Source organism: Dromaius novaehollandiae, chromosome 4 (assembly GCF_036370855.1).
Source record: "Dromaius novaehollandiae isolate bDroNov1 chromosome 4, bDroNov1.hap1, whole genome shotgun sequence".
In the NCBI taxonomy this organism is placed as follows: domain Eukaryota; kingdom Metazoa; phylum Chordata; class Aves; order Casuariiformes; family Dromaiidae; genus Dromaius; species Dromaius novaehollandiae.
The window spans coordinates 16,752,344-16,766,724 of NC_088101.1; the positions used below are offsets into that span (position 1 = coordinate 16,752,344).

At 41.7% G+C, this 14,381-nt stretch overlaps 1 protein-coding gene across 3 annotated transcripts in view; it reads right to left on the bottom strand.

Moving 5' to 3' along the window:
- Nucleotides 1–14,381, bottom strand: part of UNC5C (unc-5 netrin receptor C) — a 260,117-nt gene that overhangs the window by 73,426 nt on the left and 172,310 nt on the right. For all 3 annotated transcript variants that reach the window (XM_026102442.2, XM_026102441.2, XM_064510505.1), the window contains exon 3: nucleotides 5,799–5,942. In XM_026102442.2, coding sequence (XP_025958227.2) covers nucleotides 5,799–5,942 — 144 coding nt within the window. The remainder of the gene's footprint in view (nucleotides 1–5,798; nucleotides 5,943–14,381) is intronic.

Below are 14,381 nucleotides of genomic sequence, written 5' to 3' on the forward strand. Positions count from 1 at the left end.
TAGAGTTCAAATGGCCTGATCTTAGGAGGTCCCTTTCTGGGCAACAAATGGACTGAAGGTAAAGTAGGCTGAAGGTAAAGTAGGCATTAGAAATATTATGTATACGGTGCAATCTATATGTGAATTTACAACACACTCAAACACTGAAAGCTGCATTGTAAATGAAAGACAATTTGTATACATGTTATTTTATTGTTGTTGGTCTTCCAATTCACGAATCTGACTCTAGGAGCTGTCTCATCGCTACCAAAACATATACAAACTTCTGTCAACTTCCTGACTGCATCTATCTTTCACCCTCAGACACTAAGCAGACCCTACTCAAAGATGCTCGTTTCTTGGGCATGACGGCATAGGTAGGATATTCTCAAGGCTCCTATTAAGGGATTAAATACATACAAATTCAGTTAGGGTTTTTTTCTTTTGTTTATAAGCAACATTAACACTGAAGTCAATGTCCACCCTCATTTATTCTTTATACTTTATTACAAAACAACGTGATTTGCATTTATTACTGCTGCAATCATATCCTGAAGTTTGGGAGTCAGTCATGTCTGCGGACTTGGAAAGCAGTAGAGAAGCATGCCTTCAGGAGTGACAGCAGAGTGATAGTATCAGATATGTTAAATGGTCAGGTAACTTCGGCATTGCCCTTTCTGTGATCTCTCCTTGTCTCTTTAGGAATCTCAGCTCAAGACCATACAGCTCAGTCACCCCTTAATGAACTACAAGCAGCAGATATTGATTAAAAATTACTGAAATGACACATAAGGAAGGAATTAGTGTCCTATCCCTAACTCCCAAAGTGCACAAAATCTCCTTTTTTTTTTTTTTTTTTTAATAGTGCATATCCTGGCCATATTTTCCTACCTGCATTTTCCAATCAAGCTTTATCCTTCCCAGCTCTCTCTCCTCATCCCAATTATCCACCAAACTTCACATCTATTGCAATGTGCTTTAATACGTTGCTGACTACAGGATCATGTTCCTTACAATGTTGCCTGAATTAGGGACACAGGTGTGAAACCCAAGGGAAGAAAGGTGCTTCCACAATGCAACACAGACCGCTGGGCCCCAAAGCTAAAAGGTTAGATAACTGCATGTCACTAATGAATCTGTGATTTTTTTCAAATCTGTTTCTTTGTATGACTGCGTGCCCTTTGTAAGTGGAGATAATCCATCAGGTAAACCAGTCTGCTCTTCTGTACCACATTTATCTTATCAGCATACAGTACATGACATGCATATATTAGCCACATTCCTTTGAAAAAATGTCTGGGGAAAAAGGCTTTTAGATAAGTACACAGGAAACTAATATCAAATTACATAAAAGATTAACAAGTACAATTCCTTATAAACAGGGGCTTTTTAAAATGAAAAAGAAAATACCTGTTTTTTTTAATAATTTTTATTTTAAGCTAATAAGTCAGGGGAAAAGAAGAGGATATCCAGATTCTTTATACCAGAAATGATTATTCAACAGAAATTACAGAGAAAGCTGCTGTTTTCTTACAGATTTTCAACAAATCCAAAACCTAAAAGCAGTTTTTTTCTCAAGGACAGGCTGGGTTCCCATCACGGAGTCAGTGAGGCTACACCAACACAGAACTGGAGTAAATGAAAAGTTAGGCCGTTTGTGCACATGGGCTCAAAGCAATTTGTCTTAGCCAGCCCTTTATTATCTGATCTAAAAATTAGGTTGAATCCTGCAGCTATTGTTTAGCCTTTATCAGGTGTATTTTTCCACTAGGTTTAACTCTACTCTTGGTTCCCAGGCCCAGGACCAACTCATCCTTACATCAGGAATTTTGCCCTGTGAGGTTTTATCTGTTGAATGACATCACTCTTCTTACATAAAATTCACTTTAACATACTATATTAGGCTTGATTTTTTCCAACTAGAGATAAAGCTACCTAAACGCTCAACCTCCTCTGTCCGCAAAATGAACATTTTTTTCTAACTGAGTAGGAAAACTGCACCAAAACATCCTAGTGCCTCCTGGTGCTCCTGATAGGATGTACCTAAAACAAACAGGAAATGGGAGAATAAATAGCAAATGTGTTTTAGCACTTCCACAGGCCCATGTCTCCAACAATTATACTATATTTTTCCAGCTCCAGCAATGTATACATTTGGTTTCCCCACTTTGAAACTTACTAAAATATCTCAAATGGCAGTGTGAAAATTAATTCCAACAAATCTGCTAGTTTAAGAGGATGAAAAGCTCAGCTTCATTCTCAGGGGGAGACCAAACCCTCAAGAAAATGAATTCCGTGAAACATGAAAGAAGCTGAAAATAATGATGTTTCTATCACCTATTGTTTCTACCCCTGTTCAGAAGCTGCCTGCACAGAAGGAATGATTTCATGGCACACACGTCGTCCAGGAGTGCAGCGCTTGGATGCTGTTAAATGCTCTTAAAACTTCGAGAAGGCAGGACCTCGGCGTTCGAGTCAGATCCTTTTCCTGTTTATATTGCGAACATGTGCACCCTTTGAAACAGAGAGGCATCTTCACTCCTAATTTATAGATTACTCCCTTCCTGCACAACTGAAGCTCCCTACTTGGCGGCAGCGATGTCGCAATTGATTTTCACAGAGCACTTCCATCGACTGGGTTGTTATGTACTCCCTGACACACGCGTGACCCTGCATTAAACAAATACAAGCCACTTTTCCAGGATGCACATTTTTCACACTTTCAAATTACTTTTCAGTTAATTCTATTACACGCTCAGTGAACAGAGATGTTGAATGCTATTCCTCTGTTTGTTTGTTTTAATGGAGCGCAGCTCCGGTCCTTGAGAGGACACAGTAACTCTACAATAATGCCAGTGGTCGCATGGGGAAAGAGGAAGAGAAAGAGGAAGAAGAAGAAAGAGAAAGAGAGAAAGAGAAAGAAGAAAAAGAGAAAGAGGAAGAGAAGAAGGAAGAGGAAGAAGAGAAAGGAAGAAGGAGAGGAAAAGAGGAATAAAAAGAGAAAAAGAAAGAAAGAAAGAGAAAGAAGGAGAGAAAGAGAAAAGAAGGGGAAGAAGAGGAAGGAAAAGGAAAAGGAAAAGGAAAAGGAAAAGGAAAAGGAAAAGGAAAAGGAAAAGGAAAAGGAAAAGGAAAAGGAAAAGGAGGGACGGGAAGGGAAGGGACGGGAAGGGAAGGGACGGGACGGGAAGGGAAGGGACGGCAAGGGAAGGGACGGCAAGGGACGGGACGGGACGGGACGGGACGGGACGGGAAGGGACGGGACGGGAAGGGAGAAGAGAAGCGGCGAGGTGAGGCTGTTTTCTTAATGTGCTAGGAATGGCTAGTTATTGTACAACAAGCTGAGATGAAATCACCAGGTTCAGCTATTAAAATATAATAATTTTACTTAAGTGGAACACTTTACATGCTCCTCACACTCCTCACCTTTCCCAGAAGTATCAATGTGCACTTTCTGCCCCTGTTCAAGGAAAGACTGCACTGGCTGCATAAACAGACAACTGTAGGTGCAGACAGAGCTGGAGAGCTGGACTCTTCTGCTGCCTGCCCATCTTAAATTTTGGACATCTTTGACTTTCTGGATTAATTAATATTGCACAGACCCTACCCTGCATCCCAGTCACGTGGGAAATCAAGTGCACATCGTGCAATCTTCAGCAGACTTTTCAGATGTGTTTAAAGTTTAGACTGGACTCAGCCATTACATTGACAGTCCAGATTCAGTCCTCTGAAATCAAGGCTTACATAGATGAACACTGGTATATGTGAGTGCGCAGTTTAAAACAGTGATCTTGTGGCCACTAATGACATCAGCGTGAGGTATTTACCCCATAGCACATGTCTGAGTTCCAAAAAATTGTCCTGAATTACCTGAGGGATTTATGGAAATCTATCGAATTGGAAATAGGTGATTTTGCAGAGAATGTGCTTCTGCTGCTGTTTAAAAACCCGCAGTTTGAAGGCATAACATTTCAACTCCCAAGGAGTCAAGCTGACTTGCCTGGGTCACAGCTGTCCAAGCAAGGAAAGATAAATCCAGGAAGAAAAGATAAAAAAACTTGCTGAAAAACAAAGTTACAGACACACAGAACTCTGGAATTTCTTTAATTAGACTCTTCCAAAAAATCCCCAAGACACTACAAAAATTATGAAACTGATCATTCCTCTCTCTCCAAAACATGGTGAGAAAAAAAAGCAAATTCTAAATTACCAGCTTCTTCAATAGAAATTGAGGTTCACATCATTAATAGACATATTGGAAGAAATGTCAATTGATATAAAATACCTTATATACATGTATGTTGATTATGCGCTATATATAAATAAAGTACATAGGTATGACAGTGCACACAAGTTAGTTACCCAGCTAATATCACTTCATTATCTTCAAGTGAAAGATAATCAGACTTTTAAACAGAGTTAATTCAATGGTCAACTGTCAAGGGCTAACTGGCAGGACATGAAAATCTACTAAATGAGTTAACTTAGGGCTCATAATCTAAAAAAAAAACCTCTTCAAATATGCCTCTCTGAAGTGCTAACATTTACAAGAAAAAAATCAAAATCTCTCTCTTTTGTTCTAGTACAGAAAAAGAAAATGCCCAAAGTCTTCGAAGGTTCCTTGGCACAGAAAACATTATGTACATATGTAATGGCATTTCTGATTTTGCAGGAAGTCCGTGTCTGTACAATAATTTAAAATTCCCCGTACACTGGAGAAATTCTTCTCTGAGGCTAGTCCTGTACTCAAAAGGTACAGGTCAGCTTTGTTGCCAGGCAGTTACTTAGTCTAGAAGTGTTAAAAAATGGGTATTTAAATTCAACCTCCTCGATTTGTATCTGGGTACTTACATAAAAGTTAACTACGCTTAGAGGATTTCACCCTGTGATACTTTTCACTGATTAAGAACAAAAGCAGACTCAAGTTCTAAATGGACAGCTGTGAGTGACAGACAGTCCCTTCTCTAGTCGGTCTGCGAAAAATCTTAATTTTGCTGGAAGAATTCTCTTCTCTCATTACAACACATTAAGCTCTGTGCAGGAAATGGAACTACGCGGCAAATCTAATGAGATTTCCTCACAAAATGTGTTTTGGTGAGGTGAAAACAGTGGAAGAGATACAATTCTGGATGACATATTTTGTTCCCACTATACAAAAGAGGATCTCATCATGCAAAAGAGAAACGGGAGTCCCCAGTGTGAGCACTCTATTAGAAAGAAAAGCCCCTCTTTGAAAATTAATGAACATTAAATATTTGTACAGTCAAATGAAGATCTGTTTTCAGGGAATTGGTTGCCCTGTCTTTTGGGGGGCTAAGCTGGGAGTGGTTCAAAATAAACACCGCTGTTAGTAAAGATGAATAACAACGATAAAATATTAGGGTTGAGATGACCACTTTCAATGTTGCGTTACCAGTTGGATTTATGGGATATGCTAAACGCACTTTTTCCTTTGTTAAGCAACAGCAGCTTTATTATATGATTGCACAGATATAAAAGAACAGTTCTCACCTCATTTCATGGCTTGCTTTGATACTATTCCTACTCATTAGCTTCAGACACTTTCCTTCAGACATATAATTGCTGTACTCACGGGATACTCGTTTTGTTGTTTCCCCCCACACAACGGAGAAGAAAGAAATTCTGCTCTTAATAACAAGATAAACTGAAGTTCTTAATACGCTTAAAAGGCCTGAATTTTAGTATGCAGAAAATACGAAGCCTGACTGGTCAGACCCAAAATCTCTCTCCCAAACAACAGATATCCCGCTTTCCCTCAGCCGAACCGCCACTGACCGCACATGCAGGGCAGAGATACTCACAGGCGATGCGAACGTAGGCTTTGCGGCTCTTGGTGGTGCCGGCAGAGCTCCAGGCGACGCACTGGCACCAGTAATCTTCGGGCCCGAAGAGCTCCTCGACCTGCTGGCGGGAAATCTCAATGCTGACCTCTCGGACGATCAGACCTGCCACGGGATCATTAACTCTGGTCAACGTTATAGTCATAAAGCAAGGGGTGCAAGGAAAGAAATGTCGGAACAGAACACTGCTTGCAAAGCCGTATAACGTATGACTTTGCAAATAATATATGACTTTGCATATAACGTATGGCTTACAATTCTCCACCAATATCTACGTAGCAACCTAGACCTTGATAAGGTTGTGGAGGAAAAGAAAGCAATATTTTATCTGCGGAATAAGAGAAGTGGCTGAATGAAAAACTACCCATTGTGATTTTGACTTTCATCACATACCATGGGAGCGTTAGACAAACAAGAGGACTAGCACCTCAGCTGATATAAATTGCACCGTGTCCACAGGACAATTTACATCAAGTGACAATCCAGCCCAGTGTTATTTTCATATGAATATCATAAAATCATAAAATCATTTGACTTAAATGATTCCCTTAGACCTACTGTATTTCATCTCTTTTTGCTAGGCAGATACCCGACGGGGAGAGCTTTTGTTCACTCTGACACTGAGCCTGCCCAGGAAAATGCATTTTGCCACTGCAGAAAATGTCCCAATACTCTGCAGTGATGGGCTCATGTGCTGCCGTATGGTTATTGCAAGCTGTCAGTTTGGGATCTTTACTGTCATATATACTACAGACACTGCAACATATTTTAGAAGGTTTTATAATATATTACAACACATTTTAGTGCTTGAGGGCATCCCCAGCTTGGCCCTCCGAAATGCATCTCGGTGCAACCCTCACAAACCCACAGTTGCACCGACGATGACAGCGACCCACTCACTATTAGCACGAGACGACCGATATTTCCCCACAGTTCCCACATGGTGCTCTTGTTGGGAAGCAGTTCTGCTACTTCTAAGTGCAAGGAAATGTTGTGGTGTCTCGGATACCACTGCAAGAATCGCTGGTAATGGGTTGATTTTCTACTGGCAACCTATTTCATGCTGACACAATCCCTTTCTCTGCCTCAAAATTCACAGCCTGGGTCAAAATGCTCCTAATTTCAGCCAAGGCACTGGGGGACAGGGTGGCAGGGAAGAGGAAGGGCTTGCATCTCTTGTCAGCATATTTGCTCTTTGTTGCTGATGCCAAAGCGTCAATAAACTTCTGAGGCATGTATCTGCCTACAGAAAACACTGTCACCATTTCAAAAACGCTCTCTTGCAAATGGCCTTAAATATATAAACTCTGCACACAAATATTTTGTCGAGTGCAACTGCTTTTCTTTTTCCTTCCACAATTGCCAAGAAACTTAACTGAAAGATCTTTGGATCGCAGCATGCACAGTTTGTCCCCATCACTTTGAGGCCAGCTACCCTCAGCCTCCTGCCGCACGCATTACAAGGTGATATTCATAGCATGAATGTTCCCGGCTGTACAACACGACGCCTTCTGCAGGCACTGGAAACCAAGCTGGCCCTTTGATTTTGCCTCCAGCCTCACAGAGGCTCCATTCAGGGAGGCAACGATTAATTACTGCTTGTACACAATTGTACACTGTCGTTTAGGCTGCGTGCTGTGTGTCTCCAAAACTTGGTTAACAGCTTAACAACAAAAAGGAATTCATGCATGTAATATCATCCGCTTCTCTGGTGGCAGTGCCTTCTAATGAGATGCATTTTCCTTCTAGAGACACTCATAGCCTATCCCCCTTTTTATTTCATTACCCTTGACGTCTTTAGCCGTTGAATACTCAGGGTGAACACTTAATAGCTTTTCTCCTTGGAATGAAATACTCAAAATATAGCAACTGTACTGCAAAGAATGGAAATCAGTGTTGCAAGGCCATTTGATAGGCAGTGAACACTATGTTATAAGCTTGTTCCACTGTGAACACCATATTATAAACTTGCTCTGCTTTGATGAGCTAATTTGGCTCCAAAAGGGGTCCAGGGACCGCTCATGTCCTGTTGAGAGGAGCATAAAGAGGATGGGGAGGCAGCATGTACATTACACACATAAAAACAGTCCTATTTTTCCCAGTGTAAGTGCTGCTAGCCTAAAGATTACTTCAGTTCATTCCCAGGTTTTACAGCACTAGCCTTTGAAGGTTACAATACTATGTTTTTATAATAAGGCTGATTACGACAGAGTTTGATGGAGCAGCGAGCTTTGTCACCTGAGGGTGAAAGCAAGCCTGCTCGTAACGAGAGTGCTGGTTACTAATGGTTATGAGATGGCCCTAACGTTCTGGACGCAAAAGCAGTTTTCTGATTGTCTGCTGAAGATACGAAACCACATGATAAATACCTCCCACTAAATGTGCCAGCAGAACTTTTGTCTTTGGCTTCCCGAGATGCTTTCGAATTCAGAATAACCAGCTATTCTAGGCACTATCTTTTGGGAGAGCCATGAAGTGCTGATAGGTTTCAGGTTATTCCAAGTCATTTGGCCTTGAGTCTTAGGCTAATATCAACGGTTGTGCCGAACAGATGCAAAACTGTGGTCATTGTCTCTTTCTGCTTACAAGCAAGAGGATTACAGGCATAAATAACATCATCATGTCTTTGTCTCTAAGCTAAACTATTTTTACTAGAAGACACAATTTATCAGATCAGTTGACGATACTATGAGATCATCCAGAATGTTATGATCTGCAGCCAAGAGTTAAGGTGACATGTGTAGGAATTCATGGTTGAGACACCTCTGTTACGATGATTTATTCCTTATGGCATAGAGAAAGCTTATCTGGCATCCGTAAAGAAACAACACTTGGTTCTTTGCTGCTTTCCCCCACATTTTGACATGCTGGAAGGCTGATTCTACCACCCACTTTCAGCCTCACCCACTGGGATCTCATTGTACAAACAGTTGCACCTATTTATGAGAAAGATCTCACCAATCAAAATACCACCCACCCTCAGACCCTGGGGGCAAGCACGTGGAACTGCAAGGGATACGTTTCCTTTGTGGTACCAAGTCACAATCCCATTCCTTCTGCTAACATAACTTACAATAAAAAACCCATCTCTCGGGTTACAAAAAATGTAATTTGCTGAGATACCTCAGATGGCGAGCATCTTGTTACCAGCTGACACATTGCTATACATCAGATTTCACAGAGGAGCTTGTACAGTCTGTCTGCATCCATTCAGGAGCGTATCGCTTATAAGCCTCACATGGGCAGCGTACACCCTGGGATGATCACTTCCAGCAGAGATCTTCCCCTCATCCCTGCTGAAGCTGCTTCTGCTTCTATGTCAAAGAACAGTAGCTGGAGGCATTTCTGAACTTTCTCGTTAACTATCTTTGATATTAGGGAGTAATATTAAGAACTCAGCTGATTTGTACGGCAAATGTTAAGCTAGATAGAATATTGCTATTAGAATGCCACAATGTTGAAGTAAAAACAAGAGATTACCTGCAATAGCTGCTCCCTCACCATTTTTATAGTACTTTGGGTGTACCATCACTTGCCACTTGCCACAACAAAAAACCCAACCCATGTCTCAATATTTCCAGACAACGAGACATGCAGGGCCTATAGTTCAAGCAACTGTTCTTCTAATTGTTTGATTGCAGGCATATGAGTGCATAATGTCTGAGTGGAAAATTAGAAGTCACTTTAAAAGAGCATCCCTGTACTTTGCCTAAGCGTATTTACGGCAAGGAGATTAGCAGTAATTTATACAGCATGTAACCTACCTGCCACTGGTCAATTCTACTTCACCTCAGCAACGTCACCCTCTCACAGGCAGTATCTCCTCTACCTTGCCTTCTTTACCGGCAACACATTGATTTTTTAAGTCTAGCTTTTCATATGGTTAAGACAGACAGCAGGTGAAGACACAGCGTACTTGACAATGGCTTCTTACCACACTTGGCTAAGTCGCAGATTTCCTTGAATTAATACAATTGAACAGATTGTGGCACAGTCCACAAGAAGTCAGGATCTTCCTATTTCAAAGCAATGCAATAATAGACACAGCTGAAGGGAGCTAACAGAAATGTGGGCAGCTAGAATGCTTGGCAGGTCCCTTATAATGCATATAAACCCGTAACGAGCATCTATATAGTACTTCCAACTCCTACTCTCTCTGTGATAAATAGTCGGAACGTGACAGGGAGAAGCATTTGCTTGCACTGTCCAAACCTGCACTGTCACCACTCTGGGAACTGCTTCTATAGCCACCTGCAGCCTGTCTGGATCTTGGGTGTGAACACAGATATGTGTAGAATTTGGGTCTAATTATCACCACCCTATTTTAGGCAACAGTAAGATTGTGGAAAGCAGGGCTTTAAAATGAAATTAGAGAAAATCAAAGTAATTTAAAGCAATTTTCCAAAATAAATGGTAATTGTACTTATGACTGTGCACTGAAAAAACACAAATCCCTAAAAATGCATTCCTAGGTTGGTGGACTCTTTCTGCACAAGTGCTTCTTTTCAAAAACTTGGTGAATAACCACAGGATTCCCGAGACAGCAGCAATGTATGAAGTTTTAAAACTTGAGTAAGAGGATGTAAAAGAATCTCAGGAGAAAACAACCCCCCCCCCCCCCATATATTTGCTGTCTTATTGGGGTCCTGAGTATATAGACCTGGATCAGCTGGGTTATAAAAGATGTCACTGAGGTTGCTCCATGCTGGGGCTATTTATACATAATGATCAGTCAGATTTAATACATTTTAATACATCCTTAAGCCTGGTGCCAGAAAAAGGTATTGCCTTGGTGGAATTTCCTTAAAGACAGATCCAAAACCCTGTAGACTGTAGGAGGCTAAATAAACTAAAGTCTGAAATACCCCTAATACCTCTAATTTACCCCCAATAGTTTTGTGTCCAGCTGAGGATGAAGGATGGCTTGTAAGAAGGCTCAGGAGCGCTGGGCATAATCAGGCTGCGACGTACCAGCCCCGTGACTCAAGCAGGTCCTCCATGAAGGACAGTTCTGCACATTTACTAGCACAGCATATTTGATCATTCATTCCAGTAAATAAACATGCCTCTGGGACAAATATGACTTGGGCTCTGAGAAGGAGTAAGAGGAATGGGAACTACGGAGGGATTGCTGGGTGGCGAGAGGCGGAGGATAGAGGGAGCCACGCTCCAGTCTGCCCGCTGCTCATCTGCGTAGCTAAGCGAGCACTGGGGAGAGGCATCGGCTGATGGTATATATCAAAAGGAAATTACTATCCCTCCTGGAGCAAAAGGAAGAGTGAGGAGGGAATTGTGGCTTATATACATACTCTTTCATTATAAGCTGTATCCTAGAAACACAATCAAGCAAAGACACACTTCATTCACACGGTCCCCAAGTGCTTAACTTATTAGCTGGCTATACAAACTGTGAGGTAGATTATCTGGTCTTTAGAGGCAAAAATGTTATCTTTTCTAATGTAGGCAAATGTAATGTAATTGTATGATATTATGGTACATTATTAGTAACTGCAATAATAATTTGTGGGTTCCATATTCCACCCACCAAAATAATTGGCAAATTTCCCAATGATTTTAATAAGAGTAGACTTGCCAATGACACTCACTTCTTTCTAGAGGGAAACAAAAATGTCTTAGAAGGTTCTGCAGCTGTATGTGACAGCTTATGGCAAGAAAGGATCACTGTAACCATCTGAAAATATAGGGAAAATTCAATTAATCAAATGCAATTATCCAACCTGGAGTCAGTCCAGGTCAGAGAATTAATAATAGCTGCACCTCACTGGGCATCTTTGTGCCAAGGAATTATTTTGATGTATTTTGGCTGCCGTAAATATTCAATATTTTATATTAGCAACCTGTATGTGTGAAAATATTCTTCAGGACTTCGAAGGAGCAATTTTTGCGGAAGTACTACACCGGCATGTGTTTGACCCTCTGGCACAACACTACCCAGGAGCTATTTAGTTACAAGACTAAAGCAGGCTTCCACATGCTAAGAAACTGGATGGATAATTTGTTTATTTCCTCTCTAAATGGCAACTCAAATAATGCTTGTGCTTTCATTTGCCCAAAAGGCATTTCATGAATTAATAATCCCATTTGCCATAGAACACATTGCCTAAGGAGACTGAACTTGATGACTGACTGGTCTGGAAAAAGATATTTTTGTAATACGTGAGTATAGACTGCAGGTGTAAATAAGGATGGAAATGCACCCTATTTTAATGTGCGTGACTTGCAACCCTTTACAAGTTTAGTTTCTTGAAATCTGTACTCAGAGCATCCCCCCAAACTCGCTGCCACTGCTCTCGGCTCTCTGCTGCTTAGACAGGCAGCAGCGACCCCAGGGCTGGGGATGGCGTTTCTGGGTGGTGCCGAGGAGGCTTCTGGCCGTCAGCAGCAAAGCAGCGAAGGGTTCGGGGGACCCTCTGCATGTGCACGTGACACCCGCTGCCAGAGAATCAAACCTTACGGTCTATAACTTAGGGTTACATGTAGGAAAACACGGCAGTTACGCATTCAAGTCCTCTTTTCATACACAGAGAAAAACGTGGTGATTTGCCCAGTCTTAAAATAAATCAGTGCCAGTCTGAACAGTCTATGCTTTCTGACTCACAGCTCCTTTTCCTAACTATTACAAATACGATAGGGGAGTGAGTACTTCATGAAAATTACTCACTCAGTACATATTTTAATGATATAAATATACACACTTTTTAAGGCAAGATGAGAGTGGAAAGAAAATCCTGATACCAAAAAAGAAAATGGGAGTTTTGCAATAAATTCAGGAGGGGCTGGATTATCTCCACAGTATTTGGCAACCATTGCGAAAGCAGTTTTAGCTCCCATAGTCCCTATCTGTCTTAAACTTTGTTCAAAACCCTTCAAGCACCGTCATACTTTTTACTTCATGGAAGTGGCCAAGACCATAGGCCACAGTGGTATGACGGCAGACACAGGTGATCAAAGGTACACAGACTGCTTTCTCATTATGCCGTTCTTCGTCATTATATTGCTCTCTGATGGTAAAACTTAAGTGACCCAAGCCAAGAATGATGATCTTCCTGCTTAGTGATAATCCAGAATTATGTCTGATTTATTAAATTGCTCATCACAGGTGCCATAAAGAGCCCGTCTCTGTAGTATAAGGCTGATTACTCAGTGAAATAACCTTTTTACAGATGTAAAAATAAAATCAGGGCTATGTCAGAATGGAAATTTATTTACACTCTTGTGGAGATGGATCTCTCACAGTCACCGAGTAATTCTCTTCAAATGTATCAGAGTACTTATGCTATGGAATTTGGTGTTTTCAAAATGGATAAATAGGCTATGCACAAGAAGAATGGCTTCAAATATAAAAGTTCTTGCTGAGAAAAATGTTCTCTGCGCATCTTAATGCGAGAGAAATGATTGCATAACAGCACACTTTGCGTATATCTTATTTTCTATATACAGTAGCAGTAATCTTAAAAGATAGAGGGACAGATAGCTATCTAGAGATATTTTAAAAAGGAAAACAACTTTAAGGCCTAGTAATCCTTCACACTGTGATTGCATGCACCTGTTTTTGCCTCAGCACTGCTCTTCTGTAAATTATGCTGCCTGGTGGTATGAAAAGACTGCACGAACATTACAAACAATTTTCCACAAATATTAGCTTAAATATTTAAATGAAAGCCTTCCAGCTACTTCTGCTCTCCTCAAAGCTTTCTCCTTAGGAAAGAGATACATTCTTAACTCAGATTAATAACAATGAAGGTAATATCCTAATAAAGTCAAGTTCACACTGCTCTGCATCACCTAGCTACGGCAGCTAATTGCCAGCTTAGAGTTAGTGAGCTAAGCTAAAATACTAGGTCCCCTACTATTTTTAACCCATCTACACACTCCCATGTGTAGGAGACGGGGTTGGACCCCGTGGGCTGGTCCCCTCGGGGGGTAAATGGCCCCTCTGCTACCTCCTCACCGCATCCTAGGCAGCCGGCTGCTTTACGTAGCCTTGAACTAGCGCTGTTTAATACCTTAAATCAACCTGGGCTTGCTCACTCGCACCCTATAAACCGTTCAGAGACAAAGGCAAAACAAAGCCTTTCTTTCTTTTTTTAAACGGAGGCTATTTTCTGGTTCGCTGCATTTTTTTTCTTTTTTAATACGTGCAAATTGCTCCAAAATACATGTTCTCTTCCACTTGTAACAATGTGGGTTTATTGCTGCTGGTTTCTTTCTCTCCCTTTTCCTCGTACAAAAGCAATACTCACGCTCCAGCATGGCAGGACTCAAGAAACCTCCCTGCAAGCCTACACCCCCGTTCAGCCACCGGCATCGCCATTTCCGCGCTAGCACGGGCCGAGGTCTGGGAGCAGAAGCCAGCGCAGGGCAGGCCAGCTCGGCCGGCGCAGCAGCCCTGCCTGATGCCTCAGCCACCCTGGGCTGCCCCGCAGCCGCTCCCCGGGAGCCCGGAGACGGGAGGTCGTCAGACCGGGCGGCACGACTCCGAGCGATCCGTCGCCCCGGCTTTTGGGTCAAAGCCCAGTTTGG